The sequence below is a fragment of the Ursus arctos genome, unplaced genomic scaffold (genome assembly GCF_023065955.2).
Source record: "Ursus arctos isolate Adak ecotype North America unplaced genomic scaffold, UrsArc2.0 scaffold_21, whole genome shotgun sequence".
In the NCBI taxonomy this organism is placed as follows: domain Eukaryota; kingdom Metazoa; phylum Chordata; class Mammalia; order Carnivora; family Ursidae; genus Ursus; species Ursus arctos.
In genome coordinates, this window is record NW_026622886.1 from 39,042,181 (window position 1) to 39,057,766 (window position 15,586).

General features: G+C 44.4%; 1 protein-coding gene across 1 annotated transcript in view; it reads right to left on the bottom strand.

The window, feature by feature from the left end:
* MYRFL (myelin regulatory factor like) overlaps window positions 1–15,586 on the bottom strand; it is a 115,395-nt gene that overhangs the window by 208 nt on the left and 99,601 nt on the right. Inside the window, exons 17-24 of the mRNA XM_057316441.1 lie at window positions 13,990–14,064; window positions 13,854–13,906; window positions 13,545–13,724; window positions 6,856–6,918; window positions 6,138–6,225; window positions 3,395–3,469; window positions 508–625; window positions 118–192 (exon numbers count right to left, since the gene is read on the bottom strand). Of these exons, the coding sequence (XP_057172424.1) occupies window positions 118–192; window positions 508–625; window positions 3,395–3,469; window positions 6,138–6,225; window positions 6,856–6,918; window positions 13,545–13,724; window positions 13,854–13,906; window positions 13,990–14,064 (727 nt within the window). The remainder of the gene's footprint in view (window positions 1–117; window positions 193–507; window positions 626–3,394; window positions 3,470–6,137; window positions 6,226–6,855; window positions 6,919–13,544; window positions 13,725–13,853; window positions 13,907–13,989; window positions 14,065–15,586) is intronic.

Sequence of the window (15,586 nt, forward strand, 5' to 3'; positions counted from 1 at the left end):
AGAAGTAGTTAAAGAAATTGACTGATTGATTGATTTAATGTCTGTTTCTTTCTCCTTGGAAAGAAAAAGACAAAAAAAAAAAAAAAAAGGCAGAAGCAGAGGCAGAGGCAAGCTTACCGGCACCGCTACACGGAAGTGGTACGTGCTGTCAAAGAATGGGGCCACGGGCAGGCTCCAAATGTGCTGATAGCCCTAAATAACCAAGGAAGGAGAGATCCGTGTCATAACCACACCGTGCACTCCAGTGGAGAGACGACAGTCTGAGAAAGCATTTTTTTGACTCCACTAGGAAAGGTATCTGTGGCAGCAGTTCTTGAGAGGAGTGGCTAGGACAGTCTGCAGCCTCTGAAGGACCCGTGGAAGACACGGCGCGGAGCCCGGTGACTAGGGTCAGGCAGCAAGGAGAACACAGGCGGGCGGCTCGGGGCATCCCTCTCTCGGTAGGGAACACAGGCTGTGCCACAAGTCTAGACACACTTCTTCGGGAACGGGGCTGGAATACGTTACCTGTGTCATCTCCTGGGAGACTTGGCGGCTTTGTGTCCCTTTGGCTCCCATCTTGCCATGGAAACATATATTTCCAAGGGTAAATTGGCACTGGAAGACTATCAATGGCTCTGTTGTGCTTCAAGAGAAAGGGCAAAGGAAAAGCAGTTACCAGCTCCACTAGGCTACACTTGATAAAAAGAGGTACGAATGGAAACATAACTTGGAAATCATTCAGTTTCACGTAGGCATTTTGTTACACGAAGCTCCTCAGTGCCAATATGCCCATTCACGTGTCCTTATTACAGAAAGTCTCAGAGGATTTCTTGTGATACACTTAATGTTCTTGTTTCCCTCCCCCAAATTCATATGCTCAAATCCCAACCCCCAATGTGATGTGTGAGGAGGTAGAGCCCATGGGAAGTGACTAGGTCTTGAGCGTGGAGCCCTCATGAGGGGCATTACTGCTCTTCTAAAAGGTGCTCGGAGTGCTCTCTTGTTCCTTTGCCAGGTAGACACAGTGAAAAGACGGCCTTCTATGAAACAGGAGGCAGACCCGCACCAGACACCGGATCTGCCCGTGCCTCCATATGGGGCTGCCCGACCTCCGGAACGGTGGAAAGCAACTGTCGGTTAAGGCACTCAGTCTACGGTGGTCTTGTTAGGCAGCCTGAACCGATCAGAACAACCTGAGGCAGCATATGGCAGTCTCTAAGACCCGATCTCATGACTGAAATCACTCCAGCAGCAGAAGTTCTTATCACCGTAGATCTTTAAATCATTTTGGGGGCGCTTGGGTGGCTCAGTCAGTTAAGCGTCCTACTCTTGGTTTTGGCCACGTAGCGATCTCAGGGTCGTGGGATCAAGCCCTGCATCGGGCTCCGTGCTCAGCGAGGAGACTGCTTGAGTTTCTCTCTCGATTCTCTCTCCCCCTCCCTCTGCCCTTTCCCCTTCTCGTCCTCTCTAAATAAATAAATAAATAAAATCTTTATAAATAAATAAGTAAACAAACTCAGCTTTGGAGCTATCCCTTCTCTTTTCACTGGCAACTGAATTTGCATCTACCTGCAGTTTCCAGGATTTCAGATTCTACAAACCCCTGATCTGAGTACGTACTGTTCGAAGCAGCAAGGTAAACAAGCAGGGAGGGATGTGGGGCTGAGCCCCGTTAGAATTTACCCACCGTCGCAGCTATCAGAGTGGAAGGCCTGCCAGAAAGAATGATTCTCCCCTGGAGGTTAGCCCATTAATTACCATCAAGAGAATGAGGTCCATCTGTCTTTGGAAATGATCTTTATGCACAAGTGGGACAACCTACAACCTCAGTTGAGTATGTGTGTTATTTTTAAATCACCCATATTAGAAAAATGGTTCTTAAACTAAGAAGCCTGGTTCAGTGGCTCACGATGGTCTCCTGCCACTTCAGGGGATACACCATTTCAGCTTACTTCGCTCCATCGAAGCTAGGAATGAGTGAGCAGAGGCTACTCCAGGCTGCGCAGGGAGCACTAGAAGACAGTACGTTAAGCTCTTGCTCCGCATGAAATGTGATGAGTTCTGAGTCACGAAATACTTGCTGCTTGAAACAAACCTTTCCAAGGCAAGCAGTTGGCTTGAGTGTCATCACCTCATTGTAGAAACAAAGTTAATGAGAGAAGGAGTATGGAGCCTGAGTGAAACCGAGCTAGGGACAAGAAGCGGAAATGGATGGAGGTGGAACGACAGAGCTGGGGAAGCAGAGGGGAAGAGCGGAGGACAGAGGAAAGGGAAGGAGAGGGAGAAACAAAAGGGACGAAGAGAGGAAATGTGGAGCGTGGAGAAAAGGAGAGACTACAATCAAGAGACACAAAATAAAAACCATCTATCCTCCCTGTGAGTAGCTCATTGCATAATTTGAGTGAAGTGGGTCGAAGTCTTAAAGTACTGTAATTATTTATTTGGTAAGAAGAGATTAAATTAGAGCTTTGTGGTTTTGAAGGAAAGGTAGTCATGATAAAAGCTACCATTTATGAAGCACCTACTATGTGCCAGGAAGGGGCAATGTCCTTACATCTCTCATTTCATCAGGAAGGCAGGAAAGTGGTGGTTTAAAGGATGGGCAGAGTTTGAAACCCAGCTCCACAGCTTCCTAGCTGTGAGTTTCGGGACAAGTGTGTTTGATCTCTCCAAACCTAAGTGTTCCCATCTGAAAAATATAAACTAGAAAAGAAAAACCAAACTTGGAGGGTTATTGTGAGGATTATATGACCCACTATTAAAGTGGAGAGTGTCTGGAATATGCTCTGTGCTCAGCAAATAGTAGTTATTAATTTCACTGTTATTAACAGTGATTCCCACAGCAGCTCTGCTTCTCGTGGTATTATTTCAAACTCATTTTATAGATAAAAACAGCTCAGAGAGGATAAGTGGTTTCTCCAAAAGGTTATAGAATTAGTAAGTGGCAGACATAAAATTTGAACCCTGGTCTGCCCAACTCCAAACTCTGACTCCTTGAACTCCCCTGGGGAGGGGGTGGTGTCTGCATTACCACTGCTGCCAGAAGCTCAAAAAATGGGCAGCTCCCCACCCAGGGGATGTGCTATTCCTCTTGTTCCCACCCCAGTTCAAAGGGACACAGTCCGGGGTAGTCTGCAGCTTGTGAGCATCAAACCCAAGGTCACTCCCATTCTGCAGGTGTGAGTGTGAAGCCTAGAGTCTTTCCGTTCCACTGAGGGAGGCTGGAAGACCCCAACCTTCATTTTGAAGACTCCTCCCTCCAGCTGGCCCACCTCTCAACCCGACCAGCATCAGTTGACTCGGACTGGTAACTTCCCACCCTCTAACTTACTGATTAAATTGTGTAGTAAGTTCAGACGTGCTATCCAAAGAGTGACAGAAGCAGAATCGTTTTCTACATTTATGCACTTACTTGATTTCCAGAGAGAATTTGACATTCGTAGGTGTGTGCTTATTAACAGGAATATTGTAACTGTAACTTCCAGGGCTAATTATGGAAAAAATAAAAATAAAACCATAGATCAAAATACACAGGAAAGGCTTTGAAAGGCTTTTGTTACTCGTTATATACTATGTAAGCTGTGAACTACTCCATAACACACACAGAAAATCCAATTTAGCACAGTAGGCTCTCTGTTTTTCAGAGACGTACCTGTCAAATTTCAAAGTGATTTCTTTTAGGTCGTAATATACAAACTCTACCACAAAGATTTATGGCTTGTTAGAACACACAGACGGAATGATGGAAAGCCAAATCCCAGGCCAAATGCATAAAACCGAGTGCACAGGAAACGACTCCGGCCACCGTTAAGGAGACGGAGATTTCAGGAGACAAATAAGGCAAAGCCCCAAACCAACAATCCCTCTGGAAAGGAGGACTGAAAATAATGAATACCAGCTTCTCTACCCCGAATCACTCCCTTTCAGGCAACCTTCGCAGGAAATACCATGCACTTTGAGAACTTGAATCAACTACATTCTGATAGCCCTCATCGCCATTCTGTGATGGAGGAAACTAGAGCCCCGAGTGCTTCCACAAGACGCTCCTCCCCCACACCCCATGGAGGGGAGCTACTTGGGGCAAGGGGGGGGGGGGGCTTCCTGAGATTCCTACTGTAATGAAAACGCCAGCAGAAAAGCTTAGTGTATCTAACACAAATTCTTATGACCAGGCCACACCTTGAATTATATGGAGAAACAACTTAAAACCAGATACATTGGAAGAAGAGCTCGTCATTTTCGATTCCCTTTAAAAATCCTAAAGTAAGTTGTCAAAAATGAGAAAGCAGAAGTAAAAGGATGAGGGATGCCAGAAGTAAACTGGGATCAGGAGAGCCTTGTTCTTTTTTTTTTTTTTTGGAAATAATTTTTATTTTATTTATTTTTTTTTTTAATGATTTTTTATTATATTATGTTAGTCACCATACAGTACATCCCCGGTTTCCGATGTAAGGCTCGATGATTCATTAGTTGTGTATAACACCCAGTGCACCATGCAATACGTGCCCTCCTTACTACCCATCACCGGTCTATCCCATTCCCCCACCCTCCTCCCCTCTGAAGTCCTCAGTTTGTTTCTTATAGTCCATAGTCTCTCATGTTTCATTCCCCCTTCTGATTACCCCCCCTTTCTTTATCCCTTTCTTCCCCTACCGATCATCCTAGTTCTTATGTTCCATAGATGAGAGAAATCATATGATAGTTGTCTTTCTCTGCTTGACTTATTTCACTTAGCATTATCTCCTCCAGTGCTGTCCATGTTGTAGCAAATGTTGAGAACTCGTTCTTTCTGATAGCTGAGTAATATTCCATCGTATATATGGACCACAACTTCTTAATCCAGTCATCTGTTGAAGGGCATCTCGGCTCCTTCCACAATTTAGCTATTGTGGACATCGCTGCTATGAACATTGGGGTGCATATGGCCCTTCTCTTCACTACGTCTGTATCTTTGGGGTAAATACCCAGTAGTGCAATGGCTGGGTCATAGGGTAGCTCAATTTTTAACTTTTTAAGGGACCTCCACACTGTTTTCCAGAGTAGGAGAGCCTTGTTCTACTGGAAGAAGCTGAGAGAAATGGAATTCACTTCCCACCATGTGCCTCCTGGCATCTGCATGCTTCTCGGCAACCCAACTCAGCCGCCTCCTCTCACAGATGAGAAACGGGTGCTCAGGGGCAATAAACAGCTTGTCAAAGTTCTGGAATTTGATACCGAATCGTCCCACTCTTCTCCATTATGTCACCCTAGCACAGTCACTAATGACTGTCCCACTGAACCTCGGGTTCCTTAACAGCAGAATGGGGATCAACTATACCTCATAGGGATTTGGGGAGAATTCCACGCGACAATGAGTGTCAAAGCCATAAACAAGTCATAAAGCACCATACAGCTCAGTTTTAAAGCTCAGGGTCATCAACTTGAAGTCTAAGTGACATCAGGTTGCAGAAGAACTCCGGCTGACAATCCCAAGGATTTGTGACACCAGTTCCAAGCACAGGGCCTTGCCTTTCACCTCGCAGTCACCCCGTAAATGTTTATCGGAGAAAGAAAACGAAGACCCCATTCTTAATGCCTTCGACTTGCATACTGTGCTAGCTGAAGCTACTTGTAGTCTGCTTCGATTCTAGATGCATCGTTACCTGACGGCACACAATAGACAGGTTGCTGATGACTTTTGCAATATCTGGATTTTTTTCCCTCCTAACTGAAAAAGCCAAGATAAGCTTTATTATTTAGCAATTAAAATAATGATATTCCTTCTTATTAAAATGTACAAATGTCAGCTCATTCATCACTTGGTGCCATCAGTAACAATGTCTTTCTTGTCGATACAATTAACCAGCAGCCCTGTGCCTATGGTCTGTGCATCCTCGGAGAGTCTCCCGCAGAGCTGCCCCCTAAGCATCTTGCTTTGGACTCACATGAAAACAGGAGCCTGGAATCACTGGAGTTGTGGGTTATTGACGTTTGCTAATACCCGCCATTTTATGATTTCCTCATCTACCATGTAACAAATGTGTTTTCACTTAAGGAGCGATGTAAGCACACACTGATTTTTACCATGTAATTTTAGCTTTCAGAAAAGCCTCAGAAAACCGGAGCCCTGAGTAAATTCCAGAAACCATCAGGGTAGAACGGGGAGGCTTACCCACCTGCACTGGAGGCCTCCGCCACAGTACCGATGATCTATTACTTGCTGGATTTCCATGATCTGAATAGAACTAATGGTTGTATCAATCCCTGAATTGAGAATAAATAGAGAAAAGAAAGTCAACTCTTCTGCAGAGGAAGAGTACCAGACTTCAGCAAGGGCTCCAAATTACCACAAGTGAAAGACAAGTTTCCTAGATAAATGGGTTCCATTTACATTCAAATGGAAAAAGAAGGGGAGGGAAGAGGAGAAGGCTTTTGTGGTTGTTGTTATAGTAAATTTTAAGAAAACTCATAAAAATCCAGGTTCCGATAGGCAGTCCCATAACATCCAAAAGAATTTCTGGGCCCTGGGAGTCCTACTAAATTGACATTTATTGAAAAATGGATGGTGTAGTGTGAAATGAAATCAGGCCAAGAAAGAAAGCTTTAAAAAACTTAGAAAACAAACTAAAAGTACTGTCAGAATTGAAGAAGGTAAGAAGTTCAAATAAATTATTAAAATCCATGGAGATCAACCTCCACTCATCTAGTAGTGAGCGGCCATCTCTAACACCTCCATGGTTGGGCTGGCATTGATTATAAAAACGTAACACCCCTGAGTGTTCACGGCAGGGTGCAGCCTTTGTCCCCTTCCTCACTGCTGTAATGCTTTTACAGCCTGTCGTTACTCTGCTGGGCTCCAGAAGCCAAAGGATGGTCACTTAGATGCAAACTTACAGTCACTCCCCCAGTCAGGGCTGGTTAGAGAATTTCTTGCCAGGAATGACAAGCTTCTGTTTTCTGAAGAGGAAGAAAAGTCTGTCAATATTTAAGGCTTGGTCAGGATGAGAAGAAACCCAGTGTGTGCCCCTTTGTCTCTGTGGTTGAATGTTTCCTCACCCGTTCTCTCTCCGACCTTTCAACCCATCCAATCCCCACCCCATTTCTTGCAGATCTAGAATGTTCTCACCTTCCTCCAAAAAGCCATCTGTTTTTGGATGAATTGTGTCCCCCAAACTCTTGCGTGGAAGCCCTAACCCTTTAGAATATGACTGTATTTGGAGGTAGGGCCTTTCAAGAGGCAATTAAGTTAAAATGAAGCTGTTATGCTGGGCCCTAGTTCAATCTGACTGGTGTCCCTCCCTATAAGAAGAGATTAGGACACTTGAGACACCAGGGACAGGCAGAGAGGAAAGACCTTGTAAGGACACAGCGCAAAGGTGGCCATCTGTGAGTCCAGGAGGGAGGCCTCTGAAGAAACCAGACCTGCTAACACCCTGATTTTGAACTTCTGGCCTCCAGGACTGTACGAAAATAAATTCTGTTGTTTGAGTTGCCCAGTCTGTGGTACTTTGTTATGGTGGCCCTAGCAGATCAGATCACTGTGGGTCATGGCCCCTCCTTCCTGAGGTCACAGCCTTACTACGGAACGCCTAGGTGGTGCTCAGTTAGTGATCTGTCACCACATCAAAAGCACGTCATCTCTGTTTTATTACTTAACTTGTATGTATTTGTGCCCTTTCTTGACATCTCCAGAATAGGGAACCTCTATTAAAATTCTCGGAATGCTCTGTAACTCCTAGCATGATGTGATCCACACAGGGAAAAAAGAGAGCTTAAAGCCCAAGGTTGGGACGGCGGTGCCGAAGCGTCAGATCAGTGGTGCAGGCTGGAGTTGGCTTGTGGGGAAGAGAGCGGGAGAGTGGCTTTCCGTGTCATAGCCGAAAAGGCATTTTAAAAGCAATTTTGGAAAGGTAACTATTCGGATGATTATTGTTAAGGCTCTGGGGGGAAAAAACATATTCTTAAAGTGAACACTGAAAGCAATTATTTAGTGGGTTGCTGAACAAGTCTTTAAAAAGAATTTTGAAGGTTTTGCCATCTTCTTTTTTAATTTGCCTGTTTTTTCTCAAGTATATGTACTGTTCACTGTGTTCCTTCATTTGCATTAGATAATGTTTATATTTTTCAACTTAGTTTGGGGCAAAACACAAAGACAGTAACCTCATTTAACAAGAGACATAAGTTAATAAAAGGTGTGCTGCTTTCATGGGAAGCAAAAGAGAGGCAAGATCTAAAACAAAGTTCTATTCAAGTTTCTGTGTGGAATTTCAGGAAAGCAAACGCGAGAGTGCACGTTACTTACGCACCATCCCTCCTAAGTAAATCAGCCCTGGTTAGTACCTTTTACACTGGACACATGGGCTTGTTTACCTGTCCACAAAACTGACTGTGAGCTTCTAGAAGCCTGCACACATCTTGTGCACCTGCCATGGGCCCTGGCAAGGCAATCCTGGGCTCTCTGCAGGTGCTCAACAAATATTTGTGGGAGGATGGAAGGAAGAGAAGCAGGGAAAGAAGGAGAGTCAATCATATACTCTCTAGAAAAATGTTTCCTCTTACACACTCAAAGGGGAAATTGCCCCAGATGGGTGCAGAGGGATGCTGGGAATGGACATGGGAACCTGAGCTCCTTCACCCTGTTGGCAAAGGGGAGTGAGACAGAATTTGAAGGAGAGGCAGGTTTCCTGAGCATCTTGCCTAACATGATCCTTTTCATTAAAAAGAAATGGATCTTGACACATGAGGATTTTCTAGAAAATGGAATATATATTTCCCTTTAGATATAAATATGTGTGCTGTCTAAAAGACCTCTAGATTTCTTGGATTCTAGCTATTCCAATAATAATTGTCAAACCCATGTCACCTGCTATGAGTTTTGCTTATGATTGCTTCCACAGAAGGTTGTAAATTTATAAGGCAAATGAGGCATAAAAAGAAGAGGAAACCAGAACTTCTCCATCCTGTCTGTTTTCATCCCTTCCCTTTTTTTCTACTTTCCCACTGAATTTGCAGGAACAGGGCTCATTATAAATTTTGGCAACAGAATTACAGAGTTGCCTCACTTCCACAGAGGCGTGTTTTCAGGGGCACCTGGGTGGCTCAGATAGTTAAGCGTCTGGCTTCAGCTCAGGTCATGAGCCCAGGACCCTGGGATTGGCCCCTGTTGGGCTCCTGGCTCAGCGGGCAGCCTGCTTCTCCCTCTCCCTCTGCCTCTTCCCCTGCTCATGCTCTCTCTCTCTCTCTGTATCTCTCTGTCTCGAATGAATTAATAAAATCTTTAAAAAAAAAAAAGGCAGCATGTTTTCAGGCTCCTGGAGACAAAGAATCCTATGATAGGATTTAGTATCTGATAGGATAACAGTATTTTTAAGAACAGTAATAAAAAGGTAAAGGTGAGGAGAGATAATCCTGCAGATTCGAATTATGAAAATCGCTTTTCAAATGCAGGATTGGAAATAAATTTTCAATCTCCTATAAAACATCTCCAATTTGTCACTTCTCTGAGGCAAGACTATTCAATTCTGAAAGGCTGGTTATTGGAAAACCGTAAATTCTTCTGTAGTCAAACAGAAGCCTCTCATTTTATAAATGCCTTCCAGTAATATTCACTATAAACTTAATATACACCCCCAGCAGTTTTCACTGTGAAGCTGGAGATAGATTTTGCAATCAGCAGAAAAAATCTCCCAATAAACTAAATTAGAAACTTCTGGAGAGGAGAGATTTAAGATGGTGTCCAACCAAAGCACATCCTGTTGTGGTAAAAGGTGTATATAGCATTACTTATAAAATTGTGCTGTATGGCTGAGTTCCAAAACAGCATCTTGGATACCTTTTTCTTTCCTGATTGAACCAGACTCATGCCAAGAAAAAGTCAATGAGCCCAACCAACTGATGACTGCGTCCTTTAATACAGGGAGCCAGTTTTTTTCTGCCATTTGCTCTTCTCAGAGTTCTGATCTCCAAAACAAAATAAGCATGAAGCCCCATGCCTTTTAGTTTCCTGAGATTTTTAAAATCTTCAACAATATTCTTAACCTCTGTAGAATTCCATAGATTTTTTTCCTCTCAAGCTCTTTACTTTTTCATATCTAACTCTGTGTATTTAAGTCTATATTGGTTCCATAGATTAAAGTCTAATCCATCACACTCAGTTGGCTCCTCAGAGTAGAAGCTCAATATTCCAAAATATCTACTCTCCACCTCCTGATTAGTTTTACCCAAACCTTTTATATTAAGTGGGGAGAGGGGATAGCCTTTCTGAAAGACGGTTTACACAATCCGCTTGGGCCCAAAAGAAGAATAATGACTTGTGCTCAGCATATCCTAAAAATGCTGATTTCCCTTCCCTTATTTTACTAGTCGTCTTACTCCTTAGGAAAGAAGCTCGTAAGTGCATTCTGGGACTTGGTAAACTGCTAGATATTACTCTTCATCCTAGAGACTTATTCCAACTTGGTTTTTGTTTTTTTTTAACACTTGAACTTCTTTTTTTAAAATTTTTAAAAAAATTTTTTTAAAAGATTCTATTTATTTGTCAGAGAGAGAGCACAAGCAGGAGGAGCAGCAGGCAGAGGGAGAAGCAGACTCCCTGCTGAGCAGGGAGCCCAATGTGGGACCGATCCCAGAACGCTGGGATCATGACCTGGGCTGAAGGCAGACCCTCAACTGACTGAGCCACCCAGGCATCCCCATTCTTTAATTTTTAATTAGTTGTCAATGCCTCAGAAACATCCGGTTGAAAGAGTTTGCCTGGCTTTCTCTGCTTTCAGATTGAGGAACCCCAGTGTCCAGGACAGAAGGATGGATCAGCAGCAGAAGAGAAGAGGCTTTCTTTACACCCTCAGAAATAACCCACATCGGGGACATCTCAATGGCTATAGGCAAACTTGGGGGAGGGGGATGCTGTAGGGGCTTTCTGGAACCATGGAGGGAATACTTTCTGCTTCCTCTAGAGTTGATCCCTGGTGCATGTGCACACGGTGCCCAGATAAAGAAGGCACAACGGTAGATGGGCAGGAACCCTGGACAGGGAAAGGGGGGCTCAAGTTCCCATTCCAGCTTTGTTAGTAACTTACTGCAGAACCTTAAGCAAGGTCCTGGGTCTCCATTTCATCAGCTGGAAAATGGGTGAGTTGGTATCAGTCAGAGGTTTTCCTGACCCAGGGATCTTGGAACCCCAGGTGATTGCATAAAGTGGTCAGTGGTGTCCGTGGACTTGAAAAGTAACAACTCTCCCACGGATTTGTACTATTCTTCAAATATTGCTGCAGGATTAACAAAAATGATTTGACGAAAAGCTTAACTGAGTTTATAGTAACATTCTTCCTCCTTAAGTCTAACCAATATAGACTTAAATACATTCTCAGTCAAATAATTGTAAAAGAATAATGAATTAATCGTAGATTCTACAGGTCAAAAAATTAGGTACCACTGGTATACTGCTGACATTCTATAAAACTCTAAATCCCCAAAAGTTTATAGGTTTCTAGAAGGGACAGTTAAGAGAAAGTAAATCCTTTCTGTCTTTCTCCAACTGGAAGAGGGAAGAGGGAACAACTCTCCCCCTTTATCAGGGAGCCTGCTAAGGCAGGACTTCACTTTCAGCCAGAGAAGCTGATAACCGTGTCTAGGAGGGCACAGCCAGGCCCTGTGGAGCAGCCCCTCTTTCTCTGGGAGTCTCTCCCGTGTCTCCCACACTTATGGCAATGTAAGACATGCGGCACCCAGTGTCCCAGAGAGGAGAGCAATAAACCTTCATCCGCTTTGATAAGGCTGCTCTGCCCTCGAGGTGAAGAGCTGGTTGCTGCAGGAGTGAGTCAAGAACATTTTTGAAATGAAGATTGATCAGTCCATGACCTCTCCCTGGGCAGGATCCACGGTTACACGTCTCTCACAGGTGAGAGAGGAGGAGATGAGGCCTGCTCTCAGAAAAGGCCACCGAGTACACCCCAGGGGGACTCCCAAGGTAGGAAAAGGGTTTACCAGCCACAGGGTCCATGTGCTTTCACAGAGATGAAGGTTTGAGGGGATTTTTTTTTTTTTAACAGTACTGGACTTTTCCATATTTGAAACTACTGAGAATATGTTGACTGAAACGAATTCCTTTCTTCACGTTGAAGCTTTATCTTTGCCCTACAGTGAGGGGTCTGTTCCCAAGTTCAATTGAAGTTGCTTTTATGAGAAAAGCAGCGCGAGCATTGCCTCCTACAGGTGCAGGGAAAAACTCTCTACGCCTCGCCCCCGCATTGGAAAGAATGGAGATAATAGTGCCTGTCTTTTAGGCTTGTGAGGATGGAATGGCTTGGTCATGTAGATTACTTATGGTGGTGCTTTTGTATACAGTAATAGCTCATTACATGATGATGATGACGGCGGTGGCGATGGTGAGGATGATGATTTGTGAAAGTTATTTATTCAACTCTAGGATATGGAATAATATCCAAAGGAAAAAGAAATCACATTGCTGCCCCCAACTTCAACCCCTGACCATACTTGTCAGTCATTTGGACTGCTCAAAAATATTCTGGTTCATCTTCTAGGCATACATTAGGTCTGCATTTTATCAACTGTTTTTAAATGAGACATGAGCAAAGTCACTTGCTTTGGCCAATAAAGTGTAAGCAGAAGTGACACGTGCTACACCCAGGTGGGACCTTTAACAGCCATGTTCTCCTACCACGGCTACAGAGATTGTAGAAATAGGGACTGAGGGGGAGTCTCCATTAGTAGGTTCTAAAGGATATGATGAGTGAGAGCCCTCTTTTGACCCACATTTGACATAGAGAGAGAGAGTCAGAAATAAATTTTTGTCCCATTGAGTCATGGTAATTTGGAAGCTGTTGTTGCCACAGCATCCTGATAGATAAGCCATGCTAATAGGTATGTATTGCTATCATTGTCATCATTATTCTATATACTGGTTGTGGGTTTGCAGAAGGTTCCCCAAAACAATAATGAATTAGTATACATTCGGTTGTATTATATATGGTTTTACAGAGATAATTATACTTTTAGCCCTTGATCAAGTCTCCATAATTTTTTTACCATGAGCAATCTGCTTCTTAAGAAATTCTCTGTGTGTGCGTGTGTGTGTGTGTGTCTATGTGTGTGTGTCTATGTGTCTATGTGTGTGTGTCTCCCTAGGAGGAAGAAGCAGATATTCTGACAGTGGTGGTGATTTTCACCCTGAACTCATCAGCGTTCCAAAGCCTTTTACATTTTGCCCTACTTGGTTTGGGCAGAGAGCCCAGATACGACATCATTTTATAAGTTCCAAATGAGCCAGAAAATCTACCCACCACCCAGGATTACTTTACATGTTCCACTATTACTATCGCTGTTGGCAATAGACAAATGAGATCTTTTCACTTGACTCAGTCATAATTTCATCCCTGGGCAGGGAATTCAATATTATAGAGGACTGCAAGTTTGCGTACTTGTGTTTTTGAAGATCTTGCTACCCCAAAGAGAAAAGTAGAACCATTGTCTGGAACCATTAACAGGTTAGGCAAGTAAATATTTGCAAAGAAAAACACGTCAGGTTTCAGAGTCCTAGATGCTTCTCTTTGAACATCCTTTACCTGCCCACGGCCTCCGATGGGTTTCCTCCTCCTGAGCCCACCTTCGTGCAGGACTGGAGGGGACTCTTCTCTTTCCCCAGATGGGACAGCAGTAAGTCTCCTGACAGGGCAGGATCTCACAGAAAGTGATTTCTGGTACTTGGAAGGAGGACTGTGTGGTTGCCAGGGATGTATTCGGTGCTGGAGAGCATTGGGCAGAGGGGACGGAAGCGACAAGGTTAACCTGAAAGGCTGGTTCTTTTGTTGACAATTCACAGGAAACACAGGGCTGGGTTTGAGAGTGAGGAATGTGAAAATCTTAAATCCTACCTGAGGGGGAGGCTGTGTGCGGCAGGGCCGGCTCCTGAGAGCTTGTGCTATTGCTGGAGGAAGAAAACAAAATGATTAATGAGGGAGGCCTTCAAGAACCCTTCTCCCCAAAGGAAAACAAGACCAAAACTCTCACCTCAGAGGGAGATTTGGGGCACGTTGGTTTTGATCTTTTAAGCTAAGTATGTAAAGGGAGACTATCGTCAAGGCACTGTTTAAAAAAAAATAAGAAGGAAGCATTATGTGACAGATTTGAGTTCGTCTATATCTCACACAAGCAGCTGGCCAGAGATCTACTCTCACACGGATGGGAGGGGGTGCGGCCACGGCCACAGAAGCACCATGGAAACCAGCACAGTTCTGCTTCTCTGCCCTGCTGAGAGAAAGCCCTCGCCTTCCTAGAGCGAAGGGGCTCTGGAGTACTCCCGCACTGATGGATTTTTCCAGAGAGCAGACCCCTGGCCTGGCAAGCTGCCCCAGAAGCGTCTGCCACTAGTGGAAGATTACAAGAGGAAGCTGTAAATCGCTGGAGGCAGCCCTCTGCTCCTTGCAGGAAAAAGTCAGAGCAGAGTTCACATCCCACTGGTGGAGGGCGTCCGCACCGTGGCACCGGGAGAGGAAAGGCCGCGTGGGTTTAGTGAGCTGTAGACGCCAAACCCTTCAGCTTCTTCTCTAACATCTTCTGGCTGCCTGTCTTTTCAGAGCACAATATACCAAATTGGAGGAGGGAGGAAGGAAAAGAAATGCAATGTAGCATCCATTTCTACACTGTGTGACATCCAAATAATGACTCTGTCTTTTTTCCTCCAATGACCAGAACTTATATATTCAAAAAGAAGCTTTTCTTAAAGGTTCTGAGCCTTGGGAAGCTATTCTCAACAATGCTCATGCCTCCAAACACTTAGCATTCTCTTCTCACGGGGGTGTCTCTGGAACTTTCTCATGAGCCGCACAAGAGAGTCTGCCGATGACATTACAGTTCCACTGTGTGCTGGGTCTGACACAGAGTGACCTAACTTGACTTCCTGCCAGCTTGATTCCACACCTGCTTCCCTAGACTCAACTCCCCGTTATATGGTTCCCCTTCAAAGGTGGTGGCTTTACTATTATTAAATACACACGAGGAAATGTGCCGCACATTTGAATTCCACTCCTAAAGAAAAAATTTCCAGAGTGTTCTCAGCAGCAGCTGGCTACTGCCCAGCAGGCACAACCCTGTCTGGGGAAAGTGGTGCTGAACCCCAAAGATGCCCTCAGACAGAATCCATTGAAGTGCTCTAATTTGTCTCTGGCATCTACTTTAGCACATGACCCAGAGAACTTCTAGAACTGTAGAATGAAATAGACATCTCCTTTCTCTGGGGGCAAATTCTGCTTTTGACCCTTCTTGCCACCACAGGCCAGAAACAAGAAGCCCAGTAACCTCCCCTTTATGATCTTAGTGGTCAACAATACTGGAATTCGTAAGATCATTCTGATAAGCATGTTTAGAAAGCCGTCTCTGTACATCAGTATTAGACTTCCTATAATCTTGCCACTGGGCTTTCACGGGACCCTATATCTCCAGAGAATGTACTCCGTATGTTTGCTAAAGTAGATGCTCGCTCTCTTCTGAGCTGGGAATCCCAGGGGAGGACAGCTCACTTAGGAGAGTGAGAAAAAGACAATGGCTTCAAACGGGAATTCTGTGTCGTGGTGTCAGATTCTTGGGGATGCCTCACACGTGGGCAGTA